Source organism: Bos mutus, chromosome 16, assembly GCF_027580195.1.
Source record: "Bos mutus isolate GX-2022 chromosome 16, NWIPB_WYAK_1.1, whole genome shotgun sequence".
NCBI classification, from domain to species: domain Eukaryota; kingdom Metazoa; phylum Chordata; class Mammalia; order Artiodactyla; family Bovidae; genus Bos; species Bos mutus.
The window spans coordinates 7,185,534-7,204,941 of record NC_091632.1 but is presented as its reverse complement, the minus strand read 5'-3'; the positions used below and the strand labels follow the sequence as shown (position 1 = coordinate 7,204,941).

Below are 19,408 nucleotides of genomic sequence, written 5' to 3'. Positions count from 1 at the left end.
GAGACACAGGTGCTGCGTCTCCTGACCTCCAGAATGAGGATGACATGAGGCCGCTAGGGGGGCTTCCCGCTTAGAGACACATCCAGGAGCTTCAGTGAAAAAACGGAGAAAGGGGTGCTTCTTAGGAGAACGTGCTTTAAAAGCATGCATGTACGCTATCTCGTCCGTAATCTCAGACAACCTGGACGAATTCCTCAAGGCCTAGTCTGTGCAGAGGACGCACTGTAATTTCTCATGGTCATCTTTGAGGTCTGCCTGCAGTGTGCTTGATTAAAAGCCAACAAAGACGGAAGGGCCCCCTTGAAGAATGTGGTTTGTGGTGGAGTCTAATTTGCGCCACCGGGCAAAGGTCACGGAGAGGAGCTCGTTAATGCAGTCATGCCGGGACGAGATCCATCTCCATACTTCACCGTATTGATCTGGGCTCGTGGGCGCGCCCGTCCTTGAACTGATCAGCTCACGGGTGGTGTGGATGGCCAGCTTTCTGAGCTGAGGATCCTAGCAGGGCAAAAGGTGGATGGGCAAACACCCTCGTTGTAGGTCTTCCGTTCGGTGCCTAGGGACTCGTTTTTTATTTACTCAGAAAAAAAAAAGTAAGAGATGGGTTGCTTTTCTACCGTGAGGAGCTGTTTTTCTTCTGCAGTCTAAATCACGTGAGCCCAAAGGAGGGATTAGATGCATTGGAATATAGGCAGATGGTTTGCTTTCAGACATAACGTGGATGTTAACAAACACAGCTCGGGGTTTCTTCATTAAATGATACCTGCTCGGCGTGGTCTTTAGGACCCAGGCGTCACCCTATCCGTGTCTCTTTTTGTCACAAGTCACGGCCATCCCTGTATTCCTGTCATCCTTTAATTGCTGGAGCACTGAGGAAGCAGTGGCTCGGTGGATCCAGCTCGTAAAACATTTATGTGACCTTTGTGTGCGTCTTCCTGGAAGTGATGGGCCTTGGGAATTCTAGAAGTGCAGTGGCAAACATTTCCTTTTTCTTCTGAAGTGTAGATTCCAGATTCAAGCTGGACGGGAACACGCTCAGCGCCCTGCTAAGCCTCAGACTTGGTTTCCAAGAGACTCGCCCCACCCGCAGGCCCCCTCACCACCATCCACGGGGAGACAAGCCCCCTGAGAAGTTCCCTGGTCACCCGTGAACCCCTCCCGGCCCCAGCCCAGCGCTGAGCTCAGCAAGCAGCGGTCGGCTTCTCCTCGACTCCATTTTGCTCATTTTCTAGCCAAATTTTGCTTTGGGAAAGAGAGTTAAGCCTGTATCTGAGGCAAGTAGACGGGTCAGATTTTTGTAACATGAAAATTACACCTCATTCTTGGCTAGGGGTTTCTGAAAGGGACGTCTGTGAAATACCACTTTGAAACGGGTTTTCGTGTTGAAACTTCTTCACAGGGCGAGTCTCCTCTTCAGGCTTCTGTGAGATTCCCCGTCTAAGGCTTTTCCAGGCATGTCCCCACCCCCGCCTTGTGAAGGCAGGCGGTCACCAGAAGGAGCACTCTGCTCTGTGTTTTAATTTTTTATTTTAATTACTTTACAGCATCGTGTTGGTTTCTGCCGTACATCCCCACGAGTCAGCCACAGGCACCCTCGCTCTTAAGCCCCCTTCCCCGTCCCAGCCCTCGAGGCTGGCACACGGTGCTGGCTTCGCGTTCCCTCTGTGCGTGTGAGCGGAGTCCCTTCAGTTGTGTCCAGTTCTTTGGGACCCTACGGACTGTAGCCCGCCAGGCTCCTTCACCTGCATCGTACAGCAGGTTCCCACCGGCTATCTGTTTTACACGTGGTAACGTGTATGTTTCCATTACTGGAATAAACGCGTGCACTGTCAGATCATCCCACCTTCTCCTCCCTCTGTTCTGCGTCTCCACTGCTGCCCTGCGGATAGGCTCATCAGTACCAGCGTTCTAGATTCCGGGAGCCCATGCATGCTACGTCACTTCAGTTCTGTCCGAGACTGCAACTCTACGGACTGTAGCCCACCAGGCTCCTCTGCCCATGGGATTCTCCAGGCAAGAATCCTGGAGTGGGTTGCCATGCCCTCCTCCAGGGGATCTCCCCACCCAGGGATGGAACCCGAGTCTCTTGTGTCTCCTGCACTGGCAGGCAGGTTCTTTACCACTGCGGCACCTGGGAAGCCTCTAGACTCCATATATACGTGCAAATGTACGATACTGGTCTTTCTCCTGTTGACTTACTTCACTTTGTTTATTGGTGTTTGAGCTCCTTCTGAGCATTTGAAAGAGCGAGAAGACCCCAGGGTCCTCCATCTGATCGGCCCAACTCGGCTTCGGTTCAGACAGGGCGGAGTCGGGCCCCGGGGAGCTGGGATGGGGATGGGCCCACCCACCTTGTGACCTGACTAGGTCGGTGAAGCTTCTGGGCCCTCTAGCCAAGGAGTGAGTTAGGATTATTCGGTATCTTCTAGGTTCTGAATCATAGTCAAGGGAAAATTGTTAATTTTTTTTTTGGCAGGGAAAAGTCCTAATTGGTCATAAAGACATAATGGGAAAAGTCTTGCATGTCACAGCTGGGAGGCCTTTGCTTTCTATTAATAACTCATAGCAGCGGCCAGCATCACTGAGACAGGCCAAAGGAATGGGAAGCGTGTTGTAAGGCCCACCCTCCTGATACAGGTGCAGAGAGCTCGGGACGCTGCTGCTAAAAATCTAGCTTTTGTGAATTTAATTCCAAATTCCATTACCGTGCAGCTTTGTAGGATGTTTTCCCCTTTTAACTAAAAAATTGTTCGAAACCAGTGTGGATACGACGTTTGGAAACAGTGTTTTGACGATGCTAATGTCCTTCATAGTTAGCTCTGGGCCCTTCAGGAGGTTGAGGAGTCCTTGGTCCTCCTCCCCCGCCGAGCTGCAGGACGGAGTTTCGTGGTGACTCAGCTCGCCTTCGGGTCCTCTGGGGCCGGGGCCAAGCCATGCAGGGGCTACCCGGCCTTTCAGTGGTGGCCCCGAGATACCGGGAAGCCGGTGCATCACTGTGAAGGTGCAGCCTGAGAGCTTTGACGGAGGTGAGCCCCGGTGCTGCCCCAGGGACACAGCCCGAAAAGGTGGTCCCCACAGACAGCTGGCCACGGCCACGCACTCTGTCCTGACCCAGGGGACACATCCTGAGGCCATATGGGGGCTGTTAGGGGAAAGGGGTCAAATAAAGCTCTTATTTGCCTGAGTGTCTTAAGAGGAAAACACAGTTAATGGCTGTCATCATTGTTCAGTCGCTCCATCGTGCCGGACTCCTAACTGCAGCACGCCAGACTCCTCCGTCCACTTGTCTCCTGGAGTTTGCTCCAATTCATGTCGGTTGCGCGATGATGTCAGTCATCCCAGACCGTAATTTGTGGATTTTCAAAAATGTGAAGAGAGGATGTTCTTTTTTCCCCCTCGGCCCCTTCTCCCTCTTGGGTCTACTTTACCCAGAAGAACCACACCCTTACTTCCGCTGAGGGCACAGAACAGACCCCCTTGGGATTAAGGAAATGCCAGGCCTTAGCTCTCCTTCCATTCAAGTTACCTTCATAGTCTTTCCACGGAAATAAGAAAGAACTCCCTTCTAGATTTTATGTCCAGATAGAAACTCCAGGCTTCTGTCATTGGGTGACTGTGTTTTTGTATGTTTCCAAAGGACTTTTTTTTTTTCTCAAATCAGCCTTTTTTTACATCTGAAATAGAGCAATTATATTACCTTTAGTGTATTTCCTTGCAGGAAATAAATTGAGGCAATTTATATTTAAAAAGAATAAAACTTTTAGAGGAAAAAAAGACTCATTTTTAATTCCTGTATGAAGGCTCAGTGACAGGGCGCTGTGCTCGGATTCAGAACACCTGGGTTCCCATCCCGTTTCTGGCCCCCGAGTCAGCTTCTGTGAACCACAGCCCACCCAGACAGAGTTTCTTCTCTGTAAAAATGAAGTCTTTGAACTAAGGGGCCTTTTCAGTGCTGGCCAAGTAAGCATTAACTAAGCAAAGCAGAAATGGTTTACCTCAAAATAATCATCCCGCACTTGAGGGCTCGCCCGTTGACTCCTGGGGTTTGGTTTTGTTTTTGACTGTTTATTTTGTCCTGGGGCATCGCTGATTAACAATGCTGCGTTAGTTTCAGATGAGCAGGAAGGGACTAGGCCACATCACTTCACATGTATCATTCTCTCCCAAACTCCCCACCATCCAGCCTTCCACGAGACGCTGAGCAGAGTTCCCTGTGCCTTATGGTAGGACCTCGTTGGTTATCCATCTTAAATGCAGCAGTGTGTCCATGTCCATCCCAAACTCCCCGAGCCATCCCTTCCCCCATCCTCCCCCCTGGCAACCATAACCTCATTTAGGTCTGTGAGTCTGTGTTTTGCAAGTAAGTTCATTTCTGTAATTTCTTTTTAGATTCCACATCCAGGGGTATCAGGATATTTCTCCTTCTCTGTCTGACTTGCTTGCTCTCAGCAAGTAAGTTCATTTCTGTAATTTCTTTTTAGATCCCACATCCAGGGGGTATCAGGATATTTCTCCTTCTCTGTCTGACTTGTGTTCATTTCTGTAATTCTTTTAGATCCCACATCCAGGGGTAACAATCTCTAGGTCCATCCGTAAGTTCATTTCTGTAATTTCTTTTTAGATCCCACATCCAGGGAGTATCAGGATATTTCTCCTTCTCTGTGACATTGTTTCATCCTTTTAATTTCTGAGTAATATTCAATGGAACTGAACATTCTCCGTATGTACATACCATGTCTTCTTTATCCATTCCTCCGTCGACTGAACTTTAGGCCTCCTCCACGTCCGGGCTGTTGTAAACAGTGCTGCAGTGAACACTGGAGTGCATGTATCCTTTTGGACCATGTTTTTCTGTGGATATATGTCCAGGACTGGGGTAGCAGGATCCTGTCGTAGCTCTATTTTTAGTTTTTTGAGGAACCTCCATACCATTCTCCATAGTGGCTGTACCAATTTACATTCCCCCCAACAGCGTAGGAGGAATCTGAAAAAAGACTACAAATGAACTTACCAACAAAACAGAAATGGAGTTACAGATGTAGACTCTTGAGGTTTATCTTTAGTTGTCACTAGCTCTCTGACGTATTTCTGGGCATCTCTGAGGTTTATCTTTAGTTGTCACTAGCTCTCTGACGTATTTCTGGGCATCTCTGAGGTTTATCTTTAGTTGTCACTAGCTCTCTGACGTATTTCTGGGCATCTCTGAGGTTTATCTTTAGTTGTCACTAGCTCTCTGACGTATTTCTGGGCATCTCTGAAGGCACAGGTTACCTGCCACCTTAAGAGGGGAGTTGAATCATGGGAAGGGAGCAGGTCCTCCTGTGTCACTGGGGAACTGGGTGGAGGGATTCTCCCAGCAGCCTTTGTGCCCAGTGAATTCCCATCATAGTCCCCAGGGACCTCTCCTTTGCCTCTGCCTTAATTTCTATTGTATTTTTGGTGAGTGATATTTAGGCCACTTGGGTTCTTTCCTCCTTTCTTTGGCTAAAAGCCTGATTGAAGCAGCCAGCCAAAAAGGACCCAAGGTCATTTTTTAGCTCTAAGAACTTTTTTTTTTCCTTCTGACTTTGAAACACAGTCTACAGAGGGGATTGGAGAAGGAAATGGCAACCCACTCCAGTGTTCTTGCCTGGAGAATCCCAGGGACAGAGGAGCCTGTTGGGCTGCCTTCTGTGGGGTCACACAGAGTCGGACACGACTGACGTGACTTAGCAGCAAGCAGTAGCAGCAGCTACAGAGGGGAAGCTGCACCCCCAGACCTTAAGGGCGTCACAGAGCTTGCATCTTTCTTCTCCACCTGGTGTCCCAAGAACTCCAGCAGGGAGTCCATTTCACTGGGCGCAGGGCAGCCAAAACCTTCCCTCACTTATGCCTTAATCGCTGTTGTCCAGACAGTGAGCCCCTGCTTCCCCAGGATTCTCTGGCTGGTGTCATTATTGTCTTTAAGGCGGTGTCTGGAAAATGAAGATTACAATCTTAATCTTGTTGCCCTATTCTGAAAATGACCATCGAATTCACAGATGCCTTCCGGCCTTTCCAACCAGGCTTAAAGAGCTTTGTCCTCATGGCTGGACCATCCGCCTGGTCGGACATGAGAGGAACGTTGCCCTAATTGTACAAGAGGAGACTTCTAAACGAGACAGGAAACAGGCAGCAGTCATAAATGGAACAATACCTGCTAGCAGAAAGCGCTGGAAAATATTTCACATTAATCCACTTTAAAAGATTTCTCATTCATCAACCTTTTCCGTCACCTGAAGTTTTTCCCTGGTACTTCATTTAACGCCTCTTACATTTTGCCTTCCTTTACTTCGTCAGATTCAGGTTTCCCTACTATTAGTCTGTGGTGTGCCAGCTGCCCAGCTGGGCACACTTGTGTTTCATCTCATTTAACAAAAACAGTGGCTTGTGAGAACAGCTGAGGTTGAAGGAATCAAAGTTACATGGTGAGGAACCCAGGAGCAAGGCAGGAACCCAGGCTTCTGAGCTGTAAAGCCCAAATGTGCCCTTCACAATGCCGCGTGGTCCTGAGCCAGGCGATAAATGGGCTTCCCCTGTGGCTCCGCTGGTAAGGTATCCGCCTGCAATGTGGGAGACCTGGGTTCGATCCCTGGTTTGGGACGATCCCCTGGAGATGGGGAAGGCTAACCCACTCCAGTATTCTGGCCTGGAGAATTCCATGGACGAAGTCCATGGGGTCACAAAGAGTCGGACACAACTGAGCAACTTTCACTTTGACTTTCCCTCCTTTTCCGGAGTGTCCTAGTTTATCTTTGGAAGTCAGGCCCTCAGAAAGTTGTGTTCTAGCATCAGATTGTCACAGCTCCCCCCTGACATCGCTGGCAGCTTTACCGGCAGCTTCACTGACTGAAGCCCGGTGCAGCCAGGATGCTGTCCTTGCCTGGCTTGCATGCCATCAAGAGTCCTCCTGTGAAAACGCACACGAGATTCCTCTCGGGAGTCCAGCAGTAGGGAAGCCGTGTTGGGTGGCGCGTGTCCGCAGACCGTCTAAGGGTGCTGCCCGGCGACAGGACCCGCTGTGGCCCTTCCCCGCCCGCCCAGAACAGCCCTTGTGGAGCTGGTTTGGGGACCGATGTTGTCCTTGGCTTCGACTTCTTCTCCTCCCTTTATTTTCCCTTAGTCTCCACTTTCTCATTTCTGTCCTCGTCCATCTTTTACTCTATTCACGTAGAAACTGCTTCAGAAGTTTTTAAGGTTGTTGCATTTTATTTTATTTTCTATTGGGTAGAAGGAATGGCAACCCGCTCCAGTATTCTTGCCTGAGAAGTCCCACGGACAGAGGAGCCTGGCGTGCTGCAGGCCACGGGGTTGCAAAGAGTCAGACGTGACTGAGCACAACACCACAGTTGATTTATAATTTTGTGTTAGTTTCAGGGGTGCAGAAAAATGCGTTCAGTTCAGTTCAGTTCAGTGGCTCAGTTGTGTCTGACTCTTTTCGACCTCATGGACTGCAGCACGCCAGGTCTAACTATCCATCACCAATTCCCGGAGTTTGCTCCAACTCTTGTCCATTGAGTTGGTGATGCCATCCAACCATCTCATCCTCTCTCATCCCCTTCTGCTCCCGCCTTCAATCTTTCCCAGCATCAGGTCTTTACCCATTGTTTGCATCAGGTGGCCAAAATATTGGAGCTTCAGCTTCAGCATCAGTCCTTCCAATGAACATTCAGGACTGATTTCCTTTAGGATGGACTGGTTGGATCTCTTTGCAGTCTAAGGGACTCTCAAGAGTCTTCTCCAAACCACAGTTCAAAAGCATCAATTCTTCGGTGCTCAGCTTCCTTTATGGTCCAACTCTCACATCCAGACATGACTACTGGCAAAACCATAGCTTTGACTAGACAGACTTTGTCAGCAAAGCAAGGCCTCTGCTTTTCAATATGCTATCTAGGTTGGTCATGGCTTTTCTTCCAAGGAGCAAGTGTCTTTTAATTTCATGGCTGCAGTCACCATCTGCAATGATTTTGGAGCCCAAAAAAATAAAGTCTGACACTGTTTCCATTGTTTCCTCATCTTTTTGCCATGAAGTGATGGGACCAGATGCCATGATCTTAGTTTTCTGAATGTTGAGCTTTAAACCGGCTTTTTTACTCTCCTCTTTCACTTTCATCAAGAGGCTCTTTAGTTCTTCACTTTCTGCCATATGGTGGTGTCATCTGCATATCTGAGGTTACTGATATTTCTCCCGGTGATCTTGATTCCAGCTTGTGCTTCATCCAGCCCAGCGTTTCTCATGATGTACTCTGCATAGAAGTTAAATAAGCAGGGTGACAATATATAGCCTTGACGTACTCCTTTCCCAACTTGGAACCAGTCTGTTGTTCCGATTCTGGTTCTAACTGTTGCTTCTTGAGCTACGTACAGATTTGTCAAGGGGCAGGTAAGGTGGTCTGATACTCCCATGATTTAGTTACAGGTCATCACAGAGTTCCTTGTGCTATACAGCAGATCCTTGTTGTTGTCTATTTTATATGTAATGGTGTGTAGGATGTCATATTTTACACGCACAGACACCTATGTTTATTTTCTAATAACTGGCCCCACGGAGCCAGCACCACACATGGTGCCTTGTGCCCTGATCACTCTGCATGGGCTCGTCACGTTTGGTTGGTTGGTTTGTAAGTTCCTTGAGCAGAAGAATTACATCTTATTCCATTCGAGTCTCAGTGGCACCAAGCACCCATCTGTGTTGTTTGACTGACTGCTGACTGAGAAATACCCATAATCTGACAAGATGAATGACTCCTAGGCCCACTGTGCCCCCATACAGACCATCCTTCTTACTGCCAGTCTCACAAATCTGGAGCTGGATTGGCCATGAAATGCACCGATATGCTAATTCTATTTGTTTACTTTGTAAACTGCTGCGAACTTAGAGAAGAATCACCGCATCTTGCTGAGTTTTCCTGTCAAAGCCACTCTTACGGAAAGGATGGACCCAGCTCACCTTTCACGAGTGGCAGAAACCCCTTCTCTTCCCATCTCTTTACGTATGAACAGGCTTTTGAAGCAGTGGGATGTGGTTGGTTCCAGAATAAAAATGGCCTTTTTACATTTTAGGGCTCACCTCAATCAGGTCTGATAAATTCTGTGTGCCCGCACCCAGAAACCTGAACAGAAAGCTCTGCCAGGACGACGGGGTGCAGACTCTTCACTGAGCCCACAAATGCCATGAACACACTATTAGCTTATAATTCATTCTTACTTTAGCAGGAAGCTTGTTGAAATGGGGGACGAGGAAAATTTAAGCAAAAGTTTTCCTTCCCTTTGACAAATTCTGAGAATACCGTTACCATTCTGTTTGAAAGAAATGGCTAGACTGTATTATGTTGATGAATCTCAAGTGATATTTCACACTCACATACATTCTGCAGTCTTTTTCCTCCAAACCTCACGTATGTCTCTCACTTATTACCTCGTATGTATACAAATAAAAAGGTGGCACTGAATATCTGGCATTAGCACATCTTTCAGTAAAAGAATATTCCCTGGCAGTCCAATGGTTAAGACTTCGCTGCCCAGTGCAGGGGCTGTGGGTTCAGTCCCGGGTCAGGGTGCCAAGATCGGGCATCCCTTGTGGCCAAAATCAAAGCATAAAACAGAAGAAATATTGTAACAAATTCAATGAAGTCTTTAAAAATGGTCCACATTTTTAAAAAAATCTTTTAAAAAGATTACAAAGAAAAAAAAAGTATTGACTTCAGCATTCCTGGGAATTAATGTGTACCAGGAACCTGAATACTTTTGATAAATGAAGCAATTTCAGAAGTATCTGCCTTTGAAATGAATTTTGTTTTTGTTTTTGTTTTGGATGGAAAGCCTGCTGCAGAAGTCACAGGATCCCTCATTTCCAAACTGAGGATTTGCTGAGCCTGTTCTGATGGCTCATGATGGTCACAGGCACCGGCTCTTGGATCCAGGGTTCTGGGTGGTCCCCTTAAGGGTTCCTGAGGTCTCGGGCCCCTGATGCGTCTCCTGCCTGGATTGAGATGTTCAAGAGGTAGATCGAGGGCTGCTCTGCTGAATCTTCTGTCTCCCTCCTCTGCTGACAGCTTGCATGTTCGTTTCCCAGCTTCCCCCCCCCCGCCATCGTGTGGAGGTGGCCCACGTCCCCAGAGGTTGAGGCTGCCTGGGCAGCCACTCGACCCCTCAGTTCCTGGATGGCCGGGCCAGTGGGCACACCGATCGGTGGTGCCCATTCCCCAAGCACTGGTCAGGGAGGTCTGCTTCGGGAGAGGTCCTCGGAGGGGAATCTAGAGAATGTGGAAGAGTCTTGTGTCTGAAGGAATAGCCTGACTGCGATAGATCGCTCTGGTGCCTGTGAATGTGATGAACTGAGGGCTTCCCAGATAGCTCAGACAGTAAAGAATCTGTCTGCAATTCGGGAGACCCAGGTCCGATCCCTGGGTTGGGAAAATCTCCTGGAGAAGGAAATGGCAACCCCGTGCCAGGATTCTTGCCTGGAGAATTCCAAGGACAGAGGAGCCTGGCGGGCTGCAGTCTACAGGGTCGCAGAGAGTCGGACAGCACTGACCGACCGACACCTTTCATGTGATGAATTACTTGACAAAGAAGCACGGGGACTCACCTGGGTCCTGACTTCCATGGAGCCTTGGTCAGGACCTGCATGGAAGGGACTTGGTGGGAATGGAAGCACGAGGCAGATACCCCGCAGTCAGACCCCTCTGCCTCCTGCTTCCCTCTCCGGGAAGAGAGTTTCGATTCCAAGGAGAGAAAAAAAATCCTTTGTTGCTTTGCTGGAGAAACGTAGAAAGGGGCAGAAGAGCTGAGGCCCGGGGCTGAGGGTTGCCAGGTAAGTCCTTGTGCTCCGCACCCGCGGCCACACAGTCCAGCAAGCATGCGAGAGTGACTTCAGTTGTCCTCCGAGAGAGGAAGACCTTCTGCTCATAAATCTGCTGGGTTTTGCAGCAATTGGCAGGGGAGTTTGACTGGCTGTTACTGCTCTTGTACGGTGGTGTTGTTCGTGCCTGTTTAATCATTGCTAATGTGAAATCATTTTTTCTTGGACTTTGTAGCAGTTTATTATAGAGGCTGCAGATAACCGTCAGTGTTCTCTACAAAGACAGTAAAGGGGTCGAGTAGTTGTGTGTCTGTCTTGCCCAAAGCAGGTTCTCATTAAGAGTTGCTGAGTTGCTGCTGATTTGTTGGGGGGTGATTTTCCTTTCCCTGCATCTGAATATTCCTTTATACGTATCATCATTGTCACGAAGGGAAGTCCACCTTCAGCGATTTTTTTTTCTTTTGTCCAGAAACATTACTGGATGTTATTAATAATGATTCTGAAGAATCTTTTTTTGATAATAAGTGGTTTATTATTGACTTAATATATATAATAATTGAAAGTCGCTCAGTCATGTCCAACTCTTTGTGACTATACAGTGATTATACTCCATGGACTATACAGTCCATAGAATTCTCCAGGCCAGATTACTAGACTGGGTAGCCTTTCCCTTCTCCAGGGGATCTTCCCGACCCAGGGATTGAACCCAGGTCTCCCGAACTGCAGGCGGATTCTTTACCAGCTGAGCCACCAGGGAAGCCCAATATAAATAATAAGTGGTTTATTATTGGCTTATATAGCAGAAAATAGGTTAAGATATGTTGCAGTCATCATAATGAACTTTTTAACTTTTTATTTTGTATTGGAGTAGAGCCGATTAACAGTGTTGTGGTAGTTTTAGGTGGACAGCGGAGCAACTCAACCACACACACACGTACCCATTCTCCCCAAACTCCCCTCCCATCCAGGCTGCCACATGACATTGGGCAGAGTTCCCTGTGCCATGCAGTAGGTCCTTGTTTGTTGGTTATCCATTTTAAATATAGCCGTGTATACGTGTTATCTTTAGAATCGTCACACTGCTTTTTAAATCTTTTATTCCGAGTTCTTTTAATAGAAGCTACTGAGAAAAAAGAATGTGTATTATTAAATGATCCTACAACATTAAGACCTGCTTAAACACACTGTCCTTCTAAGCTTCCCTGAGCCGCTGGGAGTACCCCCAAGAAAGAAGCAGGGTTGGGTTTGGGGGAGAATGGATACATGTGTATGTAGGGCTGAGTCCCTTCACAGCTCACCTGAAACCATCACAGTATTGTTAAGCAGCTCTGCCCCAACACAAATTAAAGAGTTTAAATTAAAAAAGAGAAAGAAGCAGGGTGAGATGGCCCCGGCATCCAGTACACATGGGGTTATAATAACAGATGGACCCTCCGATGCTTCTCCTTGGAGTGTGACTTTTTGAAGGCAGGGTGTGGTCACCTCCGTTTTTCCCCCGAGTCTCTATTTCGAGGCCTGGTACGCACCAGATTTAATGATCAGAAATGGGAAATGGGTTTTCGTCGACTTTCAATTACTGACCCATGTCAGTTGAATATTTTCCTAAAAATGCCTTTCTTGAAGCTGCTCCACAGTGACTCATGACGGCGATTTTCAAATAAAGGCCCCTGGGAGAGGGAACGTGGACTCACAGTTCCGTGGCCAGACGGTGAGAAGATAAAGGGGGCATCAGAGAGGCTCTGATAAGTTCACTGTGGGCTTGAGAAAGATCCACACATTTTTCTTCTTCTAATTGTTTGCCAGCCTGACTGCACTTATGAGAAAGCACAGGTTTCTAATGATTAACCTCCTGGGTTGTGGGGAGGTGTGCGGGCAACCCCGTGAGGCCTGTGCTCGTTCACACGCTCATCTATAATGTCAGCCTGAGTCGTTGCCCGCAGAGCAGCTCGGCTTCTGAGATAAGCCCTCCCTTTTATTACAGCTGATAATGCAGGATCGTGTGAGGTGGCATTGCCAGCTAGTTCGAGGTTCTGATGTGTCCTGGAAATCGTAGTCCGTTCGTCCACCCGAAAGTGTTGACGACATGAGTACCCAGAGAACTGACTCGAAAGGAGGAGATAGTTTTTCTCCTTCCCACCCCCACCGCCGTATCACCTGTAAGCTTGTTTTCTAAAGAGAAGTTATCTTTGCAATTGCCAACATCTCTTATCTGGAGATAAGGAAGGAGTCATATTTGCCTTGTCCTTTCATTCAAAGAGCTGCGTACAAATTAGGACACGCAAAGCCCAGGGAAGTTGCCTACTCGCCAATTTCAAGATAACATAAAATATCACATAATCAATTATGGAAATACTGAACTGGGATGTCAGCCTGGAAAGCCTCCTCAGAGAGCCTTAAAACAAGGGATCAGTTGCCTGAGAGGGGTGTTAAAATGACAATTGGTCAAGAAATCTTTACCGAGCGCCAGCAGTGGGTCCAGACCCGCCAGCCCGCGTGTGGGGTCATCTGAATGTTCAAGGGCCCTGCCTTCCGCAAGCACCTGAGGAGTGGCTCTGGCTGTTGTCAAGTGCCAGGGACTCAGGCCGCAAGCAGGCACTTACGGGAGTGAGGGTACCTCCATCAGTCCTGTGTTCCTCTGTTTATCTCACGAGCGTTTCTGCCGACGCGGCGCTGGGCCCCCCAAGAGCTGCTGTTTCTGGGCACCCCCAGCTAAAAAGCGGGGAGACAGGTAAACAAGCGTGGCACTTGGTGGAATCAGAAGAAGTGATGACATGAACAGCACAAAGTACAAAGCCGGAAATGAAGTGCTGGCATGAGAGACCGACGTGCTCAATCTCACCCACTACTGCAACTCCTGACGAAGCTGTGCGTAGCTGCTCAGTCCTTTCTGACTCTCTGCAGCCCCTTGGACTAGCCCTGCAGGCTCCTCCGTCCACGGGATTTCCCAGGCAAGATTACTGGAGCGGGTTGCCATTTCCTCTTCCAGGTCCGAAGAAGCTGAGGACCCAGGAAACAGATTTCCAAAGCCAGTCTGTCCCCTCCTGCCTCTGGATGTGAGCAGGGGTGGATGTGAAGACAGGCCCACGCCTTCTAGTACGAGCTGTGCTCAGAGGCCTGCGAGGTGGGTTCTCATCAGCTGCTGTCGCCCAGCCTGTACTCACAGCGCCCAAGGTTTCCTGTGAAGCAGGATCTGAGCTTCTGCTCTCCTGAGCCCACGCACCAGAGTTGGTGAGCGTTCTCCCTGAAGAGGAGTCACTGCCACGGGGAGGGCCTGCTTCTGCCTCGTTCACCGTTACACCCTAGACGTGACCCTTACTCTCAACAAGCACCCGACTCTTCACATGTTTACTCAAGGAGTGGAGGTCTCTTGGTCAGAGCCGACTCACCAGCTCAGATCATTTCTGATGGAGATGTTTCTGGGTCTGTTTTCCTAATCACAGAGTAGCCTCAATCTCTGCAGTTGCCTTTTTCCCTCTAAGTAGGGTCAATACGCTCTTCCAGACGGGAGCCTCGTGTTTGGCACTGTTTCTGCATTAATGTATTGTCTCACAGTGAGAGACATGAGGATATCTCTCACTCCATCCTCATGACAAGAGCTACTCGTGTATTTTTAGGTGAGAAGATAAGGCTTTCAGAACTAAGTGGCTTGGCCAAGCTCTTGGAGCTGGAAAGTACACAGTTGTGCCCGGAATCCTTAGTCTAAGTTCAGTGCTGGCTTGACCACATTCACTGTTTCCTAGACTCACGGAAATAGTCCTAAGCTTATATCATTGGATAAGACCCTAATGCTGGGAAACTTCGAAGGCAGGAGGAGAAGAGGGCGACAGAGGAGGACGAGATGATTGGATGGCATCACCAACTCAATGGACATGAGTTTGTGCAAACTCCAGGAGTTAGTGAAGGACAGGGAGGCCTGGCGTGCTGCAGTCCATGCGATTGCAGAGTCGGAAAAGACTTAGAGACTGAACAACAACAAGCTCGTATAACTGCTAGTGTATGAGTGAAAACTTCCTAAGAATCCCCAGCCATCCAAATCTCATTGAATACTCACTTAAAAATGAGTGTTAAGAGTGAGTTAAATTAATTTGAAAAAAAAAAAAAATGGTTTAGAAAATTCTAGCACCTTTTTAAAAAAAATTGAGTATGGTTGATTTACAAAGTTGTGTTAGTTACAGGTGTATAGCAAACTGATGCGATTATATATACATTGATATATTTTTTCAGATTATTTTCCATTATAGGTTGTTAAAGATATTGAATATTATTCTCTGTGCTGTATGGTAAATCCTTGTTGCTTATTTATTCTACATGTGGTGATTTAGTTGCTAAGTCGTGTCCGACTCTTGCAACTCCATGGACAGAGGAGCCAGGCAAGAATACTGGAGTGGCTTGTCATTTTCTTCTCCAGGGGGTCTTCCCAACCCCAGAATCGAACCTGGGTCTCCTGCATTGCAGGCAGATTCTTTACCAGCTGAGCTACGAGGGAAGCCCATTCTCTATGTAGTCGTGTGTAATATTAATCCCAAACTCCTCATTTATTCCTCCACCCCTCCCTTCTTAGCCGTTACAGGACATCTAAATGTTAGGTGTTATCTGTGTAAAAGCATGATGTATCAACCTTCAGGCCCACCAATTTCTTTGGCTGGTTACAGTTGCAAAATGAAGAGAAGCTGTTACAAATAGTCCTGGAAATGGATCCATATGCCCTCCACGTCTGACGGTGCATGTGTGACTTGTACCTGCATAGGTGTGTGAAGAATGCGGTCCCCTGGGAGGGGGGTGGCATCGTGTGCCTACACGACTCACTGTGACTCAGCCCTCTGCATTTTACTCCACACTGCTGACGTGGGAGGGAGGTGCTGTTCTCGGCCCACGTTTCAGATGCCGAAACTGAAGTGGAGGTAGTTTGTGGGAGGATTGGCCAAATCTTAAAGCAAGTGCAGCTGAACGTCAAGAGGGGCTTGGTGGTCGTTCCGGTCAAGGTCTAGTGTGACGTGGACTAGCTGAGACTGAGGACAACGGCCCTGGGCCTCTAAATTTGAAAGTCACTTGAACTGTTGTGCTGATTGCTTTTCATATAAATCCTCGCGGTTTGGCAGCTTGCAGATGTGTGTGTGTGCTCGGTCACTCACTTGAGGCCGACTCTCTGCGACCCCAGGGACCGGGGCCCACCAGGCTCCTCTGTCCATGGAATTCTCCAGGCAAGAATCCTGGAGTGGGTTGCCATTCCTTTCTCCAGGGGATCTTCCCCGCCCAGGGATCAAACCTGCACTGTAGGCAGAGTCTTTACCCCTGAGCCACCTGGCGAGTCCTGACTTGCTAATATCCATATACTGTTTCAGCTTGGGCTCAGTGCATTAACCTCTAGATACACATACAAGTGAAAGTGAAAGTGACGTCGCTCAGTCGTGTCCGACTCTTTGCGACCCCGTGGACTGCAGCCCACCAGGCTCCTCCACCCGTGGGATTCTCCAGGCGAGAGTACTGGAGTGGGTGCCATTTATACAAGCCTGGGCGATGTGAATCGTCCTCCTCCTCCTCCTCTTTCATGTCTTATTCTTATCTTGGCTGTGCTGGGCCTTCACTGTGATGTGCAGGCTTTCTCCCCGAGGCACATGGATCTTAGTATCTGGATCAGGGATGGAACCCAACTTGTCTGCATTGGAAGGCGGAGTCTTAACCACTGGACTGCCAGGGAAGTCCTATCCAGGGTCATTCAAGTGGGGTCCACTGAGGACTGTCTGAGGCGCCTGTCCCTCCCACGAGCAAACGCTAATAGATCTACTGATGACAAGTAGACCCATCTGATGGAGTACCTTTTCCTAGCAGCTCATTGATTGCAGATACTTTGCTTAAGTATTTCTCTGTGGCCTGAAACGTATTTGTCCAAATGCAAAGAAGGACTTTCAGGAGGGAGGGTGTGAATTCATCTGGTGACCGTTGGTGGTTTTCCTGGCTTATATGGTAGGTTCTCTTGTGTGGAAAAAAAATGCAAAATAAAAAATAGTAGTGAGTTACAGAGTCATTTTTTTCCATTTCTTTTACAGGTAGATGACCAAATGAAGCTGCTTCAGAACTGCTGGAGTGAGCTCTTAATTCTCGACCACATTTACCGACAAGTGGTTCACGGAAAGGAGGGCTCCATCTTCCTGGTTACTGGGCAACAAGTGAGTGTAGACGCCAGAAGGAAAAAAGAAGTGTCTTTTTATTAAGCATGTGCAGGATGGCAGGAATTCAACTAGGTCAGAAGCTCTTTTGCGCTTTGAAAGGGATATATATTGGCTGCATATAATTTAGAGACGCTGACTTGGGGCGCCCTGTTCCCGCTCGGATGGTTACAGTGAAACTTGGCCCAGACCGCCACCCCTGCCGGCCTGCTGGGGTTGCGAGTGGTGCTCTGAAGGGTCAAAACAATTGCTGAGTCGGGATTAATGGTTGGTACCTTGGGTTTCTTCCCCAAGCTTCTGCATGAATCTATCACACTTGTTTGTTAGCTATTAAAAAAAAAAAAAAAAAAAAAAACTTGGAAATGATGAAATCTTGGTATTTTGGAATCATGTTGGTGGGAGAGACTGATTCAAATACTGTATGTCAATCATCTGTATCTTTGGCCTAAAGGCAGCCAAGTGAGAAGGAAAGGCAGTGTTCATTTTCAAGAGTCAGTCACTGTTTTTTTCTCCCCCCTTCCACCTTTATTTTTTTCTTTTTTTAATTGGAGTATAACTGCTTTACACTCCTCTGTTAGTTTCTTCTGTACAGGGAACTGAGTCAGCTGTGTGTACATATCCCTCGTAGGCGCCCCCCCACCCTCCGTTCCCCTCCCCTCCCGGTCATCTCGGAGCACCGAGCTGAGCTCCCTGCACTCTGCAGCAGCTTCCCACTCGCGATCTGTTTTGCACAGGCCGGGGTGTGTATGTCAGTCCCACTTGCTCAGTTCGTCCCACTCCCCCCCAGCCAGTCATTATCGAAAAGGAAGATGGAAACAGGAAATTGCCGTGAGGTCCTACTCCTTTATGAATGGGTATTTGTTTGGTCCACGGGTATTTATTGAGCATCGTGCAGGGCCCCTCGCTCACTGTCCTGTGGCTTCGGCATATATTAGTGACCAAAACAGAAAAGTAGTCAAACGATAAAGGGGCTTAACGCTTCAGCAGGAGAAGCTGACGGTAATCAATAATCCTAATAAATGTGAGAAGTCAAAGTGCTATTGAATTAAAAAAAAAAGGGGCGGGGGGATGCCGTGTAGAGGGGAATCAGTGTCCTCCCCTGGCGTGTTGCTGTGTGACCCACGGCTTGCAGTGTTAACGGGACGGGTTGGCTGAGCCTTATTCAGAAGGTGAGATTTGAGCGAAGCCTTGAGGGAAGAAAGACACCTGGCCTTCTGGACACCTGGGAGGAGAGAAGGTCTGCCTAGTGAACCTGATTCCAGCTTTACCGCGTTCTGGAATGTCCCTCCTGGTTCTTGGCCTCCGTTTTCTGTTTTCTGTGGGTTGTTAAAATGATGGGAGGGATGCAGAGACCCGATTAGTCCGGGGGGCTGCTGCAGGCCTCAGGACCCAGGCACCGTGATCTTTTACTTCCAACCATAAATGTTTATGTGCTGTGAAAGCCCGGCAGTGCATATTTGAAAGTGAAAGGCTGTTTCCACATCATTTGCTGAATTATAGATAAATCACATGTTCCCAATCAAGTTAAAGGCAAGCACTGTCTCAGAGTTTTTGCAGATCGGATCAGCCATCATCACTGCCTGGCCCCTGCTTCCTGCACAGCTCCTGAGAAAAAGGCTTTCTAGGATCAAGCCTCAGCGGGTTTGACTTCCTGATCTTTTGAATTTCCGTTGAGCGTTTCCAGCCTGTGACCCGGGTCTGTGGAAGGAGTGGACCCATTTTCAGAGCCTCGTCACAGCCTGCCTCCCAACCCCCTCCCTCCCGGGCCCCACGGGGAGCTACATTAGAAGAACAAGACTCAGCCCACAAATTAATTTGATTTCGTCCTTCCGAGTTCCAGAAATCAAATGGGTTTGTGCCGTTCTTTCTCAGAGCACTTCCATTCCTGCTCTTAGAAATGCTCCTCATTTCACGTTTCATTTTGCACTAAGTGCTGACCCTGGTAAAGGCAATTACCATGTAAAAAGTAGAGAAAGTGCCCTCTTCCTCCGATTTTCCAAACCAAGAATGATCAAGGAGTGGATGGCGTTTCTCATGTTCAGTATCAATTATTGCTACTTCGTGTTTTCCATCACAACGGAATTTCTTACTTAACCCTGAAGTTAGCTATTTTAATTCTGTCTTTTCTTCTGGCTTCTCTAAGGGTACGTTAAATAGCCTTTTTAAGCCAAAAGGAAAAAAATGATTGTCAGTAACATTAAGCATCGCCAAATCAATTCTACATATCAGTATTTAGCATCTTATCACTATAAGAATTCATTTCTTATCAGGATTTTTAAACCACATGCACACAAAACGTATGGCTGAAAGTGCATATATAAAATAGCAACAGAGGATTTTGAAGTGGTTCCACTTTTAAGTGTTTGCACATTCTCGCTAATGAACAGCCGCTGTAACATTTTCCTATGGGAAGGGCCTG

General features: G+C 48.0%; 1 protein-coding gene across 7 annotated transcripts in view; it reads left to right on the top strand.

Moving 5' to 3' along the window:
• Positions 1 to 19,408, top strand: part of NR5A2 (nuclear receptor subfamily 5 group A member 2) — a 128,008-nt gene that overhangs the window by 59,802 nt on the left and 48,798 nt on the right. For all 7 annotated transcript variants that reach the window (XM_070384675.1, XM_005902056.3, XM_070384672.1 and 4 more), the window contains one exon: positions 16,870 to 16,989. In XM_070384675.1, the coding sequence (XP_070240776.1) occupies positions 16,870 to 16,989 (120 nt within the window). The remainder of the gene's footprint in view (positions 1 to 16,869; positions 16,990 to 19,408) is intronic.